Below are 21423 nucleotides of genomic sequence, written 5' to 3' on the forward strand. Positions count from 1 at the left end.
CGACCACATGGAGAGAGTGGTTTTGGGCAGCAGAGAATGAATGAGATTCGGGTCTCCGACAACCAGGGTCCGAGATGTAGGCTTGCCTTGAATAAAAAAGATTGAAGCATCAAATTCCATCTTGTGTGTTCATTGATGAATCTGTCTGTAGCACCCACTCCCCAGCAAGATGGAGATCAGCGACCAAGAAGGCATCATCCGCTGGCCAAGGCAATCAGGTTTGTTCGCATTACATTTGCATATGCATCTCGGAAACCTCCAAGGCAAAAGAACTGTAGAAGAATAAGAACACACACACACATATAACAGTGAACTGCACATAAGGTACGTAAGAGCATACACACCCACACACGTATATATGTAAGAACAGTGATAAACACACAGACCCGTAAAAATAAACGTAAACAGAAAACGTAAAAGAGAACGATTAGTAAAATAGATTTTTAATAAGTAGTAATAAATAAATAATAAACAAACACATCTATTTACGGTAACAGCTTTACACTATCTTTATTTTAAAATACAAAAATTCTGTAAAATAAGTTAAAACAAAAAAAAAGAAAACTTATCCAGATAGGTAAAAGAGTAACTTATCTTGCCTTTGGTAACATTTGCATGTGCATTTGTTTATTCCACCTTTTTTTTTATGTGTTGGTTATTCTGAAAAATTACTGAAAAGTCAATGAAAGGTCAAAAAGGTCACATTGTATGTTTTTTTTATATGATAAAATATTTTGGTTCATATCTTCGGTAATTTTCTCATATAAAATCAACTTGAGTAATTGCTATTTTCCCTGTTCCTCTTATTTCAGTATATCTGTAACAATTATGTGACCCTTTGTGAATTACTTGAACCCCTTGTGAGCGTCCGAGAGAAAGAAGACATAGCAACTTGTCTTGTCCATGCCTTGCAACATATGGATAAAGCCAAGAATTTCCTCTGTGATGTTGTGATGGAAGAAATCTCAAGGCTAGGTGAGTAAAGCCATGCTTCTTCGATTATGCTGTGTGGATTTATATTCCTGAAAGAAAATTCAGTTTTTGGAACAATGTAAAAAAATAAGAATTTTATTGGAAGATAATTTTAGAAAGTTGAAATGGGAGTGACAGCTTTTGAAGAAAAGGAACAACAATCGTGTGTATTAATTTGAACAATTTTACTTAGTAATAAATAAATAAGTAATAAAAAATGATGTACAAACGATAAAAAAGTAAATACAAGGGAAGAGGGTTTACGTATGCATTCACATTGGCTTATGTGAAGATGCGTTCTGTTAACATATGTGCATACTTCGACTGTAACAGTTGATGCTTGTTATATGATGAAAATAAGATACATCTATTCAAATTTAAAGACGCAAATACCTTTTCTGAGCTTCAATCTATGGCTCCCCCCTCGCTAAACTTTCACGAAAAACACTTGTCTAGCCAAAACCACTATCAATAATTTCCCACACTCTTTATCTGTGCCTAAACCTAAATGCAGATTCCATGAACAAAGCTTCTTACTTAGAACTGCACGCCTGTGGAACTCTCTTCTGTTTGCCTGCTTTCCAACTGAATACAATCTGATTGTTTTCAAGTCCAATGTAAATAAGTTCTTGATGAACCGTCCCACTAAGTAATCTAATTTACAAAATTCCCACTACTTATGTGTACTATGCTATAATCACATTGACTAATGTATACCTATTAAACTTTATCCTCGAGTGACCTCCGGGCCTTGATAAGTGGTGACTTCTGTGTAAAAAAAAACAAAAAAAAAAAAGCATGGCAGACCAGTACTTCAAATTTTTGCATGACGGACTATGGAAATTTTGATTCCTGAAAGAAAGTTTATTTTACTTTGGTAAGTAATAAAGAATAATGTAGAAAGAGTAGAAAAATAGATAAATGCCGGAAGTTGAGTTGAGAGCGGCAGCTTTTGAAGAAAAGGAACGACAACCATCTTATTTTTTTATTTATTTTTTTTTTTACTCATGTTCACCCCTTACAAAGCATATCACCATTTGGACGTACTATTTGGGGCCATGTCTAGGAAAGATTAACAACATATTTGTTTATGTTACATTTAAACTTCTGCATATCAGTACAGCCAGGGAAGCAGGCAGCAGGACGGGAATTCCAAAGTCTAGCTGTTCGGGGGAAGAAACTATTAGAATAGAAAGCTTTCTGGCATTTAGGGACAACACCAGTGGAGGGGTATGTATATTAATTCAATAATTTTACTTTAGGACGTAATTGATGCACAAAACAGCAAAAGGTAAATATACAGTGTTTGAATCTGAGAACACAAGCATTTATGGAATTATATGTGGAGAGATGGTCTGTTAATAACTATGCATACTTCAGGTGTTGTCTCATTTATGATTTTTATAAAGTACTAACCTTCAAGTGGCATGTGTCAAAATTTGATCCTACTCAGAATATTAGTTTATAGATTAGTTATTTAAGTAAAGTTACAGTTGTAAATTTTCTAAAACAATGGGGAGGGGGGGAAGGATTTGAAGATGTCTAGAAAGATGAATGGAAGTGGTAACTTTTGGAGAAAAAGAACAAAAGTTGTATATATATAATTGTGAATATATATATATATATATATATACAGTGATGATCATATTTATTGGCACGGTAAAATAAAAGTTAAATTTTGTCTAATAAATTCTAAAAAAGGGATTAAATGAAAGAAAATAACAAAGTATATTATGTATTTTTAACTGGCCTTTCCGATGCAGCAATCGGATTTTAGAAAAAATAAATAACAAAGGAACAACAAACATAATTGCAAAAAACCCTTGTTCAAAATTATTGGCACGATTTATTTAATAATCAATTGTATAGCCTTTGGCCTTGATTACCTTCCTCAGTCGCTTTTCATAGTTTACAACCAAGTTGTTGCACTCTTCAGTAGTAATTTTAGCCCACTCTTCCTGACAATAATCCTCCAATTGAATAAGATTCTTAGGCTTCCTTTGCATTACCCTCAATTTTAATGTTCTCCATAAATTTTCAATTGGATTAAGGTCTGGGCTTTGTGATGGCCACTCCAAAACATTAATATGATTGTCCTCAAGCCATTTCTTAGTCAGTTTAGCCGAATGCTTTGGGTCATTATCTTGCATGAACCACCAACGACGACCAAGTGAGAGCTCTTTAGCAGAGTCTTTCAGGTTTTCATCCAATATTTTAACATAATCTTCCTTTTTTATGCTACCTGTGACCTTAACAAGTCGCCCTGGTCCAGAGGCAGCAAAGGATCCCCAAAACATCAAACTGCCTCCACCGTGCTTCACTGTGGGTATGGTGTTCTTAGGCAGGAAAGCTTCGCCAGATTTTCTGTAAATATAAGACACTTTATTATGGCCAAATAACTCTATTTTCGTTTCGTCAGTCCATAGAACACGTTTCCAGAATGCAACATCTTTATCAATATGACGTTTTGCAAAGGCTAGCCTTGCTTTCAGGTGCATAGGCTTCAATAAGGGAGTCTTTCTCGGACGACATGCTTTTAAACCAGCTCTCTTCAAAACTCTACCAACTGTATGTCGAGATACATTCACTCCAGAGGTGCTCTGTTCATCAACAATCTCCCCAACAGAGATCCTTGGGTTTTGTTTTACTTGTCGAACAATTTTCCGTTCATCTCTTGGGGAAAGAATCCTTTTTCTCCCTCTACCCTCTAAACTCATAACGTGGCCTTGCGATTTGAACTTGTTTATTATGGCTCTAACAGTGGATTTGGGAAGGTTTAGCTTCTTTGAAATCTTATCATAGCCCTCCCCATTGGTATGGCATGCTACAACAAGCTTCCTGACGTCTTTGCTGTGTTCCTTAGTTTTAACCATGGCGATTGAAAATTATAATTTAGTCACTTATAATAGTTTAAATAAATCGCTATCTAAAAATTATCTGAAAAAAATTATTCACTGAATTAGCGTTAAACAAGCATAATATGGCTATAAAAAAGTTCAGAAAGCACGTAAACCGGAAATTGATTGATATTATACTGATACTAAAAGAAAAACAAAGCCGTGCCAATAATTTTGAACAAGGGTTTTTTGCAATTATGTTTGTTGTTCCTTTGTTATTTATTTTTTCTAAAATCCGATTGCTGCATCGGAAAGGCCAGTTAAAAATACATAATATACTTTGTTATTTTCTTTAATTTAATCCCTTTTTTAGAATTTATTAGACAAAATTTAACTTTTATTTTACCGTGCCAATAAATATGATCATCACTGTATATATATATATATTCACAATTATATATACACAACTGTTGTTCATATATATATGAATAAAAATTACAATAAGTTTACCAAGGTAATCAAAATAGTAAACTTAAAATATATTATAAATATTAAAGGGTTAATATTTACAAGTAAAGTAATCTCAACCAGATGTAAAAGCTCAATAAAACTGAAAAGGAAATAGAGCTTATAATATGAACAAATGATTAATAAAACATGTTAAAAGACATCTTGAAAAAGAGTTAAAAACATATTTAATTTTAAAAAAGGAAGCACAAGATAAGTGGATAGTCCTTAATCCGCGGAGTTTCGAAGAAATACTCTCCTTCTCATCAGAGGGCAGGAATTAGCAAAATGCGGGATCGGATTTTGCATGTAAAAGTATTTAATGAAACAACAAGTAAGTCACAGATCTTACTTCGTTAAAAAAAAGGGTCAGGTAAGGGGAATAGGAGGTAAAAGAAAAATGATAAAAAGATTTCACATGAATGGATAGTCTGGTGAGGGGTAAAAAATCCAAGAATGGTAAAATCCATATATATATATATATATATATATATATATATATATATATATATATAAATAGACCCAATGGGTCACTACTGATCTTGTTATACAATTAAGTTTAAAACTTTTTCGTCTTGAATTTCTCTCTTTGTGCGCACGATTACTCCTTATATTTGTATTCTGTTTCTCTTTCAGACAATGAGCATCTTACATTCCGTGGTAACAGCATTGCCACCAAAGCAATGGAAGCTTACATGAAACTTATAGGTGAAGATGTAAGTAAGATGCCCATCTTTGTTTCATGGTACTTTTTTTATTTGCAGACATCATCCAATGTCGCTTGGTATGACCGGTCGTCTTCTATTTATGTTATCAACACTATGTGTTGTGTAGCACTATGTGTTCTGTAGCAGGTCGGGGGTTCATATTGGAACACATTAATGGGGATACGTAATACACGAATAACGATGGCGATGACAATTCTGAGGGGAGAAGACATTTATAACACTTCTTTGAACATCATGATGATTGTGATGATAATATGGAGGGAGACATTTATATCAGACTGGGATGATTCTTGTTAACATATTAATACGGACTGGGAGATATATGATGCAACAGTTCTTAACACATATAGAGGGAGGGAGATACTTCATTTATGATGATGGTGGGGAGGAAACATAATACTTGGAAGAGGTTACACAAGAGTTCATTACAAGATGATGATAAAACCCATTTACCTTTTTTTGTTGGTCGAAATACGACACGAAGACCACAGTTACAAAATATTAAATGATATCTTTATTATTCAACCGGACGACTTATGATGTCAGGAATTCAAACCTTTTCGACTACATGGTCTACTTTCCTCCCTTCGCTTCTAAGGGGATCTCCTCTCGATCTCTCCTGATTCTCTCTCATCAACTTCCTAACTTCGAACCCAGAGATTCAATATATCGAGAAATCTCCTTTGTTTATGGTGTCAGAAGTGTACTGTCGACCAAAGTGACTATATCACGTTTTCTACACATGTCTATCCAACTCACTTTTGGTAAACAAAGAATCCTCAATTCTAATTGTTTAATATCTAACTTATTTTTAAACAATATATTTTAACTCGCATTGTGCATTCATTTAACTGACATACTTAATATCTAGATTTCTAAAAGAATGGACAATTGACTCTTTTCCCAACATTAACAATATTTAACTATTTCTAATAGAATTAACAATATTTAACTATTTCTAATAGAATTAACAATATTTAACTATTTCTAATAGAATTAACAATATTTAACTATTTCTAATAGAATTAACAATATTTAACTATTTCTAATAGAATTAACAATATTTAACTATTTCTAATAGAATTAACAGTATTTAACTATTTCTAATAGAATTAACAGTATTTAACTATTTCTAATAGAATTAACAGTATTTAACTATTTCTAATAGAATTAACAGTATTTAACTATTTCTAATAGAATTAACAGTATTTAACTATTTCTAATAGAATTAACAGTATTTAACTATTTCTAATAGAATTAACAGTATTTAACTATTTCTAATAGAATTAACAGTATTTAACTATTTCTAATAGAATTAACAGTATTTAACTATTTCTAATAGAATTAACAATATTTAACTATTTCTAATAGAATTAACAATATTTAACTATTTCTAATAGAATTAACAATATTTAACTATTTCTAATAGAATTAACAATATTTAACTATTTCTAATAGAATTAACAATATTTAACTATTTCTAATAGAATTAACAAAAGACTTAATTACTAACATTCCATTTTCCATTATCTTTAACACTTGCCTACAGGGTTCAATTCTAACCTTATCCTAATATCATTTTCACTTATCTAGTATGTCTTCTTACTTACATGAGAAGGGGGCAGCCCTTCATGTAACATATGTATGTACTGTTGTAATTTGGTATGAATTAAAATGCTACTAATTTTCAAGATTTTAACCTGTGATTTTGATGTTAGAACTACAAGAAAATAAAATGAGACTAAAGAAGACTTTTAAAAGTGAAAATATGACTGTTAATATCTATAGTGTTTGAATGATGGCTATTTTAATAGAAAATTTGTAATATTTACAAGGATTATCTTATATATTATTATATTAAAGTCGCTGTGTGTGCGTGCGTGCGTGTGAGTTCCTTTCTCATAGATTCCCAAATGGCTGAGTTTATCTTTTGCGAATTTCACACAAGGGTAATTTATGTCTGGCAGTGTTCTTAGATATGCAATAAGTATCAAAATCGAAAAAATCAGATCCTAAAAATAATTTTTTTCTTTTTCTTGTAGATAAAAAATAATTTTTATATGTTACACCAGAAAGGGAGATAGTAAAATCTTAGCAATGATTTCTTCTTTATAAAAAAAAAAAAAAAAAAAAAGAAGAATTATTAACATCTGGAGATATAGCTCAGTTGTGTGCCTCACCATTTTATTTAATTTTTTTCTTATTAATGAGTTCAATTTACAACAAAAGAAGAGGTACCATTTAAAATCACCACAAATCATTTCTTCGTTTGCATATTTTAAAATTAAACATTAATCAGAAGTGACTTTTCCAGAGCATTCATCATCAAGCCCAAATATCAGCTGACATGATATTGTAAACAAACACAGACAGAATTCGATGAGCCATATTATTATTTTATTTTATTTTTTTCGAATTAGTCCACAGAGCAAATTATTCCTCGTAATATATAATAATCAATAGAGGAATGATTCTATAATAATATTTATGCAATCTGCATAAATTAAAATATCATGTTTAAGTGTATTGTACGACTGGATATATATATATATATATATATATATATATATATATATATATATATATAGGATGCCTTGAATAAGTTTCCAGACTTTTTTGTACAGGCATTTAAAATTATTGTAGACTCTTGAAAATTCAGTATGTTATTGCTATACATTTTATGACATGACTGACCAATTTTTATGATTTCAGGTTCCAATGAACAGCTACAGCAGAAATTGGAATACACCCTACTAAAGCCTGATTGTCACAGCTAGTGAATGTTAAAAATGCAATCTGAACTTGAGGACACTTTAGAAGAATGATATGCAATGAAATTCTGTTTTAAACTTGAAAAAATGACACAAAAACGTATGGAATGCTTCAGACTGCTTTTGGATCTTCTTGCATGAATCGAGCAGTAGTTTTTGAGTCGCATAAGAGATTCAAGGAAGGCAGCAAGTCTCTGAGGGATAAGGAGAGGTCTGGAAGGAGTAAGGAGGTCAGAACACCAGAGTTGATTGGCCAAATAAAGAATTTCCTGGATAAGGAACGTTGTGTGTCTATAGATACAATAACTGCACAGATATATTTCAGTGTGGGAACTGTACACACGATTTTTCGCGAGGAACTGAAAATGTGGGATATTTGTACGAAGTTTGTCCCAAGGGTGCTCCAGGAAGATCAGAAATGAAGACATTGTCATGACCAAGATGGCCATCAGGACACTTCCTCACCCTTCCTATAGTCCAGACCTTGCTCCTTGTGACTTTTGGTTATTTTCTAAGCTCAAGGAAAACTTTAGAGGCTGTTGTTATGAGACCGTTGAGGAAAGAGGCTGTGACGAGGGTCATTGACATGCTCACACGAGAGGACTTCCATGGAACCTTCCAGAAGTTGTTGCATTGCTACTGGAGGAGATTACTTCTAAGAGAACTAGAGTTTCATGTGTGTACTATCAATAAAGGTGCTCCTACAAAAAAAGTCTGGAAACTTATTTAAAACACCTCATATATATATATATATATATATATATATATATATATATGAGGTGTTTTAAATAAGTTTCCAGACTGATACAAACACTTGCCCGATTCGGATATCTACACAGCTATGCGGATTACCCAATATATAGCTTGGACATTATTACCAAACGGATGTAGAGAACGTATAACATGGATTTTACCAAGCAAGCTGGATCTAAGAAACATTCATATCCTTTTTCTACAAATCCTCCTGATACAGGACTTCTGATAAATGCATTATTTTCACTTTGACTTTCCATGTCTCACTGACTTTAGCAAATAGGGTGCATACCTTTATAACTAATTGCTAATATTTTCTCTCCTCTGATGAGATGGTGGACATCGAAACCCTATAGGTTAAGGAGATTAATTTTCTAAAGCATTCTTTGTCTTGCTTAGAATAATAAAAATTCTTTGATATGAAACTCAACCACTTCATTTCATTTCAATGAGAGTTTTTTTTTTTTTTTTTAATTCATTGAATTACAATTTAATTTATTTGCTGTATCTTACATATCGAGCAATTCCTGTTTAGATGGGATAACTTATAGAATATTACTGCCAGTAATATTTTCGTAAACCTACAATCTCACGTTTCCATAACAACTGATTGTTAAATAAAAACTGTTCTGAAGTATATATGTATATATATATATATATATATTAGTGTAATATAATAGCTTTCAAAGTTTCAAAATCGAGTCTCCTCATTTGGTAGTTTATTACATTTCAAAAGGAAAATTATTGCAATGTTGTTTTGTTTGCAACTAACAAGTCCACAAAATTATGTCTTTGTTGCATTTTTAGTGGCTTACTCATCAGATAAATTCCTTAAAGCCATAGGAAAAAACCCCCCATTATTTTAAACAACCTACATGGTTCATATAACCGACATGCACTGGCAACATTCTTCTCTTAACGAAGATATGATCTTTGTATATTATATATGATCTTTGTATATTATATATGATCTATGTATATTATATATGATCTATGTATATTATATATGATCTATGTATATTATATATGATCTATGTATATTATATAAAATAAAATAATCATGTTATCAAAGAGTAAATCTTTAACAAAGCAAAACTTCCCAAGATAAGAAAAAGCTCAACGCTATTAAGAGGAGCAAAAGAACAATATCAAATGAAAGATGAGGAATAAAAGTTATATATAGCTTTACTATAGCATCAGAACAAGAAGGAAAAGTTAAAAGGAAATTTAAGAAAAAAAACCTCTTTAGTCCATGCCATCTCATCAGAAGAGGAGAAGGGCCGGAATTATACAAAATGCAAATATAGAAAAAAAACTGGTTTAATGACATTACGTAAAACTAAATATAACCCATATTATGACACCTCGCACTTGTGTGCTAAAATTCAATTTTAGAATCACATTCAATTGTAAGTTATTGAAACTGTTTCTTTTTATATTCTTTTATATAATGGCTTCAATTAAAGTTTAAAATGAAAAAGTCAAGTATCATGGTTCAGTTGTGCGCTAAACAGAAATATTTTTAACCTGGTTGATTATATACGCTGAACTTTTCTGCTTGTGCGGTGATAAAACTTCTCGAATGCAATTATGAAGTTAGGCTGCATAAGTATTAACTTTTTTAAAAATTGGACTGTTCTTTCTTTAATTAGATTTTTTGGATTATTGATTTTCAATACTTATCAGAGGCATTCCAATACAAAATGTATCTAAAAAGGTGTGTGAAATTAAAAAAAAAAAATTGGTCTAATCGTTTCGGAGTCCATAGGGAATGAACTCATACACAGACAAAGTGCCTTTTCTATATAAGTAAATCCAAACTTTGTTGCCCGTAAAAAAAAGAAAAGATTATTTTTTTTATCTTAAATTGAATTGTGTCTGATGAATTTCTTGTTTTTCTTTGTTTCTTTCTCTTTCAATAGTATTTAAAGTTGACGTTACGAGATTTTGTCAAGACAATCATTGATAGTACGGAAGAATGCGAGGTCGACCCAACCAAATTGACCAACAATGCAGTCTTGCAAAAGAACCAAGAAAATCTGAAACTCCATTGCCAAACGGCGTGGAAGCTGATCTTCAATTCGAAAAGTTATTTTCCCGGGTTTGTTTATTTATTTTTTTATTTTTTAATTTAGATTTCTGTTTTTGTTTTTAAATTTAAATTTCTATTGTTTTTTGTTTTTTTACATTTAGATTTTTTTTTTAAATTTAGATTTCTGTTTGTTTGTTTTTTTATTTTTTTTTTAATTTAGATTTGTTTTTTTTAATTTACATTTTTTTTTAAATTAGATTTCTATTTTTTTTATTTAAATTTGTTTTTTTTATTTAGATTTGTTTTTTAAATTTAGATTTCTATTTTTTTTTAAATTTAGATTTTTTTTTTAAATTTGTTTTCTATTTTTTTAATTTAAATTTATTTTTTTAAAATTTAGATTTGTTTTTAATTTAGATTTGTTTTTTTAATTTAGATTCTATTTTTTTTAATTTAAATTTGTTTTTTTTTAATTTAGATTTCTATTTTTTTTTAAATTTAGATTTTTTTTTTAAATTTGTTTTCTATTTTTTTAATTTAAATTTATTTTTTTAAAATTTAGATTTGTTTTTAATTTAGATTTGTTTTTTTAATTTAGATTCTATTTTTTTTAATTTAAATTTGTTTTTTTTTAATTTAGATTTCTATTTTTTTTTAAATTTAGATTTTTTTTTAAAATTTGTTTTCTATTTTTTTAATTTAAATTTATTTTTTTAAAATTTAGATTTGTTTTTAATTTAGATTCTATTTTTTTTAATTTAAATTTGTTTTTTTTTAATTTAGATTTCTATTTTTTTTTTAATTTAGATTTTTTTTAAAAATTTGTTTTCTATTTTTTTAATTTAAATTTATTTTTTTAAAATTTAGATTTGTTTTTAATTTAGATTTGTTTTTTTAATTTAGATTCTATTTTTTTTAATTTAAATTTGTTTTTTTTAAATTTAGATTTCTATTTTTTTTTAAATTTAGATTTTTTTAAAAAATTTGTTTTCTATTTTTTTAATTTAAATTTATTTTTTTAAAATTTAGATTTGTTTTTAATTTAGATTTGTTTTTTTAATTTAGATTCTATTTTTTTTTAATTTAAATTTGTTTTTTTTTAATTTAGATTTCTATTTTTTTTAAATTTAGATTGTTTTTTTTAAATTTGTTTTCTATTTTTTTAATTTAAATTTATTTTTTTAAAATTTAGATTTGTTTTTAATTTAGATTTGTTTTTAATTTAGATTTGTTTTTTTAATTTAGATTCTATTTTTTTTAATTTAAATTTGTTTTTTTTTAATTTAGATTTCTATTTTTTTTTAAATTTAGATTTTTTTTAAAAATTTGTTTTCTATTTTTTTAATTTAAATTTATTTTTTTAAAATTTAGATTTGTTTTTAATTTAGATTTGTTTTTTTAATTTAGATTCTATTTTTTTTAATTTAAATTTGTTTTTTTTTAATTTAGATTTCTATTTTTTTTTAAATTTAGATTTTTTTTTAAAATTTGTTTTCTATTTTTTTAATTTAAATTTATTTTTTTAAAATTTAGATTTGTTTTTAATTTAGATTTGTTTTTTTAATTTAGATTCTATTTTTTTTTAATTTAAATTTGTTTTTTTTTAATTTAGATTTCTATTTTTTTTTAAATTTAGATTTTTTTTTTAAATTTGTTTTCTATTTTTTTAATTTAAATTTATTTTTTTAAAATTTAGATTTGTTTTTAATTTAGATTTGTTTTTTTAATTTAGATTCTATATTTTTTAATTTAAATTTGTTTTTTTTAATTTAGATTTCTATTTTTTTTTTAAATTTAGATTTTGTTTTTAGTTTAGATTTCTATTTTTTTAAATTTAGATTTTGTTTTTAATTTAGATTTCTATTTTTTTTTTAAATTTAGATTTTTTTTTAGTTTAGATTTCTATTTTTTTAAATTTAGATTTCTGCTTGTTTTTTATATTTATATTTATTTTTTTTAATTTAAATTTCTGTTTTTTTCTTTTTTTCTTGGTTTTTAAATTTAGATTTTTTTGGTTTTTATTAAATTTAGATTTCTGTTTGTGTTTGGGGAGAGTTTATTAAACGTGTATGCAGTTTGATATTTTGAAGTGAAATTGGGTCAATAAAGATTGAGGATATGTTGCATGAAAGAAATGATACGATGGATGTATAACATGAATCTTAAAGACAGGTGTAAACCTGATGATCTCAGAGAAAAATTAGGTGGCTTGTTATTTGTTTTGGTGAGTGGGAAGAATGTTTGTTTATAAAAATTTTGTTCATCTGCCTTGACTGCTTAAGGGCATTTTGCAGTATAGACAACAAAACAAAAAAGTGGTCCCAAAGCCAAATATATAACAGATAACTGTTGCCAAGTTACTCTTTTATCTACCTGGATAGTTTTTTATTTTTTTGTGTTTTAAATTATTTTAACGGCCATCTTGGGAATCTCGATAATTGCTAAAAAATCTAAAATACTGATGTAAATTCTGATTTTTTATAACAAAAATTCTGGCACATTCTAGAAGCATGAATTTTGGTTAGTGCTATGTTGTGCATAGATGTTATGCTTTGTTGGTTGGGAAAGGTTGAGATAGTTTGAATGGTATGAAAGACTAATTCTATATATGAACTGGGGCAATCACTTTCCTCTTAATTTCTCTTTTTCATATGGTTTAACTTCTTTGAATTCTGTTTTTGTTTTTTATTTGGACAGTGAGCTTCGAGAGGTGTTTGCAGGATTTCGAGATAATTGTCTGAAAAGTTCGAAAGCGGATCTTGCTAACAACCTGATTAGCGGTTCAATATTTCTCCGATTCTTATGCCCTGCCATTCTCTCTCCAAGTTTGTTCAAGCTAATTCAAGGTGAGTGTTTGTTTTATTCTTTATTGTTTTTGTTTTTTGTAAAAATTTGACCAGATTTATTTTTTTTTGATGTCAAAACGCAATCAATTTTATCTCTATACATAAACCTTGCTGCTTGTACAAATAATGGAATTGCAAACAAATGCATTTGAGGTAAAAACTTAGGTGTCATGTAAAAATTAGTGTAAATTCCAAAAATTACAATAAATGATCCAGTACAACATATGTAAGATACAGTTTTTGCAAAAAAAATATGCACAAATGATGGACATTTTTTATTTATTTTTTTCAATGGCAGATTTCAAGCGATGCAAGGGAGATAAGTCAGTTTGTCATACTGAATTAGTTGCACAACTTTTCCACATTAAAACATACAATAAAATTCAATAATTCCACAAATTCTATTTTACTTGTAATTATTTTTCTACTGGATCATTTTTCTTAATTTTTAGAATTTATACTGATTTTGACCTGGCAGCAGCAGCAACAAGCATTGCTCTTTTTTTTTTCTTTTTTTTTTTTTTTTAGAACATGAATATTCAGTTCTTGCTTAGAAATTCCCCTTATATTAAAAAACAAAAGTAAATAAAAAATCTTTATGATGTACATACCCGTGGCAAAATGAAAATATCATATTCCGAAAATCACGTACATTGATCAAGTAGTTTTATTTTTATAAAGAAAAGAATCTTTAAGCAGTTTATGGGAAATTCTAGGCATTGCAACATAAATCTAGCAAGTTTTAATTATTATTAAGTTATCTCTTATTTGTTTCTTGAAATTATTTTCCAAAATGGTTGCAGTGGAGATTATGAAGTTCCTTCTCATATTTTTGTCCGGGTTATAAGCGATGCCAGAAAATAAGTGTGGCTTGTTTTCTTTCCCCCACCCTAAACAAGGCATATTACAACTTGGAATGTAAGGATTTACTGTTTGGGATTGTGTCTAACAGGGGACTGTGGGGGGTTGAGCTGCAAGATGTCTGATGACATTATATTTAAACTTCTGCAGTTAGTATAGTCAGGGAAGTAGGAAACAGGAGGAATTCCAAAGTCTAACAACCCGAGTGAAGAAACTATTAGAGTAAAAGATTTTTCGGTATTTAGTGATCTCAACATAGAAGGGGTGAGATTTTGCTATTTGCTTCTGTGTATCTGAGTTGTACCATTTGTTATTTAAATGAGTTGTTGTAATCCTTTTTTTGCTTTTAATTTTGCTCCGCAGAATACCCCTCAGATAAGGCTGTTCGGACGTTAACCCTGATTGCAAAAGCGATCCAAAAATTAGCCAACTTTACACAGTAAGTCCCTTTCTTGTTTTCTTTTCTTCCTATTTTCCTCAGTTTGAAATATTTTCTATTTTACAAACAACGGTGACCCACAAAGGTATCAGTTGGCAAGAAAATTAGGATTTGTTTGATTTAAAGAACTTTGTAACAGAGCGCGATCGCATATATGGCCAAGCATTGTGTGAGATGACGTCACAGTGAGGAAGAAGGAAAGAAAAAGATTATGAAAAAAGAAAAATATAGCCAAGAAGGGGACAGAGATAAACATGTTACACATGTGGCCGAGAGCAACAGGAACAGACATGTCCTAATCATAGTCAGACAAAGACAGAGCACCATGTGTTCGACACAGCAGAGCATTGTTAAGCAGACTGTTGAACAAGAGACAACGCATTATTCTGGAAAGTACTTGTAAATAAATTGTTAGGGAGAGGTCCGGGTGATCAAAGAATAATAAGTCAATCCCAGGAAAGGTGACTTAGAACACAATGGAAATCCCGGGATTTAAGACGACCTATATCCATGATGTCAATTGGCCAGGAAAGCTAACCGATATTAAATGGGTCAGACCAAAACCAGCAAAAACGTGCAATAAACAAATGCTAGTGGAAATAAGGTTAACAGGTCAATCAACAGGAACTATGACCCAGAGAGTTGCAAACAATAAACAAGCTAGCGAGAAAAAGGTCAACAGGTCCAAGTGATATAAATAAAAGGAACAGCAGGAAAAAGAGACAAAGCGAAAATACAGGTTAACACAGAGCTCTGCGACCAACTCTCGCCCTAACCCCAACCGCGGCGATGATGATAGTTATCACTGTTACTTTTGAAGTGTAAATTGTAAATAAACCAAATCTCTATTATAAACAATAAGTGTCTCATATTTATTTTAAAACGAAATAACTGTCCGTTTATACAACCAAGACGATCATAAGTCATTCATATATATAACAAAATGTCTGTTGTTTCACTGAAAAAAAAAAAGAGCGAGTCGAATTCTTTCTTTGTCTTTGCTTCCTTGCTATTCTCTGCATACAATGTGTGGGTACCAAGTGTTGACATGTAACAACTATGTTACAAAGTTTATTTAAAGGTTTTCATTCATTCTGTAGAAAATGTGGATTCTGATTTATTTAAACATCATACTCATTTGAAATAGCTTGCACAAATTTATGGCAGCGAATTGAAAGAAATTACAGTTTATAAGCCAAAAATCCTAATTATGAGCAGTACATTTTCATATATGACATAATCACATTGAAACACCAGTTCTCATGAGATCCCTGAAGTTAAGCAACATTGAACCTTGTTAGTACCAGATGAGTGACCTTTTGGGAATACCAAGCGCTGTATGCAGGAAGATGTCGACACCTTCCGGCAAGAACGGCAAAAACATGCTGTAATCTCCCCTAATTAAGGATATGCATGCAACTCGAGACCGCTTGCGAATTTGATATTCCTCCTCCTTTGACAGAAGTCAGTTCAACCAGCTTAGAGTGAATGCCATCTATAATATAAATCTAACCTGTCTGTTTAAATGTATGTATGTATGTATGTATGTATGTATGTGATTATGTCTGTCTAAAACTTTTGACAGAGGCGATGGATTTTCACAAGATTGGTATTGTTTTGAAGCTCGACCCTTTGGATGACAAATATCGAAAAATTAGCCAAAAACATTAATTCCTTCACTCTCAACTGGGAACTTTTCTACAAGGAGGCATTGCTGTTTTGGCCGATATTTTCAAAATTCATCACCTCTTTTTGATTGACTAGCCGTAATTTAAACCATTGCCGCTTCCGGTTTTGCGATGCACACAATGGCAAAGATGTCATATTTTTTTTATTTTTTTTAAGTTCTTTTCCTCCAGCAAGGTATGTTGCCTGCCTGCAACCATCTTTTTTTTATATCCCAACACACACGGTCCTGGATATGACCTAAAACTATATCCGATGGTGAGGGCCCCACCTTGCGGGCCTTGGGGAGTGTGGAGTCACCCTTTAATTGCCATTGTTCTCAGGTCCACTCTGACCCGGAGTGGTAGTACCTGTTAGGGTCCCAACTATGAGTTAAATAGAATCTGACTTAAAAAAAATATACTCCATTAAAAATCGTTCCTCAAAATAACTAGATTCGGCATTAAATAACCTGAAAAAGGTTGATATGCCGTAAAACAAAAACAACCAACCAACCCAACACACACTTCCAAACACCTGGACAGTGCCGGATATATATCTTCAAGCTAAGATAGCTTCTGCTCAGTTGTTTACGTTTTTCTTTGTGGTTACCTGGAAGCTCTATGTTGAATTCAGATTTTATAATTTTTTTTCTTAGTAAACATTTCTCAGTGCATACTGATTTATTATCACCGGTTGTTGTTGAAAGAAGTGTTAAGGTCTCATTTGAATCTTTTCTATGAGTTGTTAGTGTCCGATACAAATTTTAGCGCAAGAATTTTTATTCATACAAAATCGTAAAGTATATTTTTCTTTTGTGCTGGAGAAACTTTGATTTTGATTGTTTTTTTTTGTTTTTGTTTATTTTTCCAGATTTGGAGGCAAAGAAGAATTTATGGTTTTTCTGAACGATTTTGTCGAAGATGAAATGGAAAACATGAGGCACTTCCTCGAAGACATTTCGGTCTGTTCCACCATTTTTATCATTTTTATTTTTCTAAAAACAAATTTTTTCTTTTCTTTCTTCCACTGATTTTTTTTTTTTTTTTTCCAAAGAATTTCTAAATAAATTTGTTTCTCTTGTTGAAGAATCTGAGAAGAATATTTGGTTCTCATCCAGAATTCTCCATATATATAAAAAAAAAAAAAAAAATTGTATGATGTACGCACCTGAGAAGAAACAAAAATATCATATTCCAAAAATCACTTAAATTAATCAAATAATCTTATTTTTAAATAAGAAAATCAATTATTTTTTTTTAAATAAGAAAATCAGATGTTACGATGACTACATGCATTTTAACTGCTTTTTTATCAATTGTTCTGCTCCCTCAAACATTGAATTTTGGAGTTGATACAACTTGGTCAGAAACTTTGGTAATTGGTGGGTTGATAATTTCTTTCTGCCTTGGTCCAAGATAGTATGGTCTTGATCCATGCTTCATAGTACAGTGTCTAACTTAGGCTGAGAGCAAGCATCTGTAATAAATATTTGCCTACAAAATGATAGACATTTTCGTCTAAATAATCCAAATTATTAATTCTCATCTATTCCAATCTTGTTATAGTTTTATTTGAACAAAGATCAACAAATATTCATTATAATATGAAACTTGAAAAGCAAATCTGAAATTGTCCTGGAAATTTTCTTTCATGTGAGGTTCATGATTTTAATAACTTCACAAACATTTCAGGATGTTACTACTATTGATAAAGTTTATTTTATGGATAGTTTTTTTTTTTTAATTTTTATTAGTAAAGGTTCAAGTATTTCAAATTTTCGTTTATTATCTAAAATTGTTACAGGAAGGTTTTTCATGTATTGATTCTCCCTTTCCATAAGTCTCTGTTTTTATTTCTCCTCTTTTTTTATTTATTTACTTTTTTTTCTCCTTCTTTCCTTTTTTCCTTTCTCCTTTAACCCTTACTCCTTTTGTATTTGCATAAAACCAATAATCAAACTTTCATTTCAGACATTGAACAAAGATAATGCTTTCTTGAAGAACCATGCTGACATTGATTTGGGCAAAGAATTGTCCATTCTTCATTCTCTTCTCACAGACACTTTGGAAAAATTCAATGAGGTAAGATAATTGCAGAGAAACAAAATGAACTGACGAATTGATCAGTTTCCAATCGATATATATATATATATATATGACTACTTCATTTAATCACATAAACTAATATACAAAAGTATAGATTTATGCGTAAACTTTAAGTATTTACTTCAAAAGTGCTCAATACGTAGGTAGAGCCAGGTAGTAAGTTATAAAATATATATGGCACATATATTTCATAACTTACTACTATATATGTGTGTGTATATATATATATATATATATGGTTGGTGTTCCAAAAGTAATGCCTCCTATTTTTTATAATATATCTAAATGCATCAGAGGGAGTTGCAAATTGCCTTGTTATGATGATTGAACTCATGCATTCATGACCCGAAAGCTTCATCTCTCTATTGCAGATATTGATGGTGTGAGATTGAGAGAACGTGCGTCTGAAGCAGAGAGACATCATTGAATTCCTGGCAAAAAGTACATTGAGAATGGTGGTGACTATGTAGAAAAATAAATTTTGGGGCACAAAAGGATCATTCGTTTTAATGATACCACTTCCGTTTTCGTAGCTCTTCAACTTTTTAAGTTAAAAAAAAAAAAAAAAAAATAGGAAGCTTTATTTTTGGAATGATCTTCGTATGACAAAGTACACTCCGAACACCCATGCACAACTGTCATTCATTGCTGGCAAAAGTGCATTGAGAATAGAGGTGATGACTATGTAGCTCTTTAACTTTGTTATTTTAACAAATAACACACACACACTCAAGGGTAGTTCCAAAATTAAAACCTATTGTTTTTTAAAACACAATAGGTTTTAATTTTGGGACTATCCTTGAGTGTGTGTGTGTTATTTGTTTTTGCAATACATTTGAATGAATTCAATTATTTATACGAAAGTGCATTTTTACCTAAATGTGAGTTGGGAATAATTTTCCCCTTTTACCAATTTGGTACTCCCAAATGGGGAGCTGCATATATATTGTTTTTAAAATATAATTATCCACTGGCACATGTTTTGTCATCTGATGAGTTGTAGTGTATGTGTGTATATATATATATATATATATATATATATATATATATATATATATATATATATATATATATATATATATAAAATAGAAAAATCTTATTGAAAATAAATTCAAATTTACAAAACAAAACATTAAAAACCTGTAAAGAAGGTATACAGAATTTTAATTATCCGACAAGAAGTACAAATAAACTTGAAAGACCTTATTCCGTGAAGTTTCGAAAAATGCAATTCTTCTCATCAGAGGAAAGAGGTTTGTAAAATATACAATAAATTTTGTAGGTTAATGCATTAAAAGAAACCGCAGATATGAATTGAATCATATTTGTATAAAAAAGTTTTTAATGATTATGAAGTAGAAGTATAAGAGGATAGATGGTGAAAATCGATTGAATAAGAAATTTTTTCCAAAATTAATTTTTAAATGGAGATACATCAAAAATATATATTTATGAATCAGCATAAAATTTGAATGTTTGTTATTTTATCTTTACAGTCTTTGTGGTGATACATGTGTTGGAGAAGGGATTCTAACACAAGCGCTGTTGTATTATGTTGTTAGGGATTTGTTGGGGGAAGGGGCGTGATATCTAAAAGTGAAAATGTGTTTGTGTGCATATTTTTTTATGTCTGGCAAAGGCTTTTTTCTGGGGGATGGCGGGGGGGGGGGGGTCACTAATTCTAACAACATTTTCTATACTCCCTAAATTATAATATCTCCAATTTACAAAAGGAGGTCGTCTCTATCTTTTATTAGAACAACTTTTATTTTATGAAATTCACGCTATCTCGTGGTCCCGCCTGTTTGTTCGTGTTTTTCCTTAAAAAGCAAAACTAAATCGAAAGCAAAGCGAGCTTCTCGGCCCGTCATGCTGGGGATGTCATCCAGAAAGCAATAAGTTTTGATCAATACAGGGAAAACCCCCTCATATTAGACAATTGCTATTTAATTTGGACACTCCCCTTTTATATTATATACATATTTTTTAATAGCGTTTTTAGGTAAATTCAAAAGAAATTCAGAACAAAATCGTTTTACAATTTGAAATAATAAAATATAATAAACCTTTTTATCCTGTTAAAAAATGAGCAAAAGTTATAACCTGTTGACTTAGAATGAGTACTTTATGTCGACTTGATGGTTGAATATGGTTAAATTTGTGCTCATTTTTTGCATTAAATACTAATTCTTATTAATCCCTGACTGTGCATCGGCCAAAGATTATAATATTTAGTTTGCTGCACCTTATCATAACAAAGGTCCATACAAAACTTCAGCCAAATCAACCTAGTAGTTTCCAAGAAAATGTGTGACAGACATACAGACTAAGAGAAATATAATATAGATATACATACATTTATACACACACATACACTTAAAATCCTTAATATAGTAGCCATCTTGGGATTTTTCTTCTCTGTAAGTAGAGAGAACTTTGCTATTTTTATTTGCTGAAATATCAAAATATTTTCTAACATGTTTTCTATTAAAAGTATGGGAAATATTTGCATATATTGTTTTCAGTTATTTTGTTAGTCTTTTCCCCCTCACACTGCATACAGCCTGATTAAATGCCACAGACTGTTTCGCTGTATCACAACTCTTCGGTGTAGCTAGATAAGAAGTATTGTCTGAAGCCAGGATTGTATTTTGTATTTGACAACTTTTCAAAGTATTTTTTTTTTTAGTTTTAATTTTTCTGACAAATTTCTTTAAAAACGTTTTTCAAATGAAAATAATCATGTTTGAAAATATTTAATTTTTATTTAATTTTGAAATATTTTCCTTTAACTTTTATTTTGTATATAAAAGTAATTTTTAAAAATTCTATTTTTATTGAAATTCTTGGATTAATCTTCAATTAGAAACAGTGAGTTTAGTTTTCAAAACAAAATAAATTGAC

General features: G+C 29.6%; 1 protein-coding gene across 25 annotated transcripts in view; it reads left to right on the plus strand.

Moving 5' to 3' along the window:
* LOC145248122 (disabled homolog 2-interacting protein-like) overlaps positions 1–21423 on the plus strand; it is a 1344959-nt gene that overhangs the window by 1233215 nt on the left and 90321 nt on the right. For all 25 annotated transcript variants that reach the window (XM_080109927.1, XM_080109924.1, XM_080109911.1 and 22 more), the window contains 7 exons: positions 813–975; positions 4953–5032; positions 10491–10669; positions 13298–13446; positions 14671–14746; positions 17285–17375; positions 18385–18495. In XM_080109927.1, the coding sequence (XP_079966053.1) occupies positions 813–975; positions 4953–5032; positions 10491–10669; positions 13298–13446; positions 14671–14746; positions 17285–17375; positions 18385–18495 (849 nt within the window). The remainder of the gene's footprint in view (positions 1–812; positions 976–4952; positions 5033–10490; positions 10670–13297; positions 13447–14670; positions 14747–17284; positions 17376–18384; positions 18496–21423) is intronic.

The sequence above is a fragment of the Euprymna scolopes genome, chromosome 26 (genome assembly GCF_053919585.1).
Source record: "Euprymna scolopes isolate OS-2025 chromosome 26, ASM5391958v1, whole genome shotgun sequence".
NCBI classification, from domain to species: Eukaryota; Metazoa; Mollusca; class Cephalopoda; order Sepiida; family Sepiolidae; genus Euprymna; species Euprymna scolopes.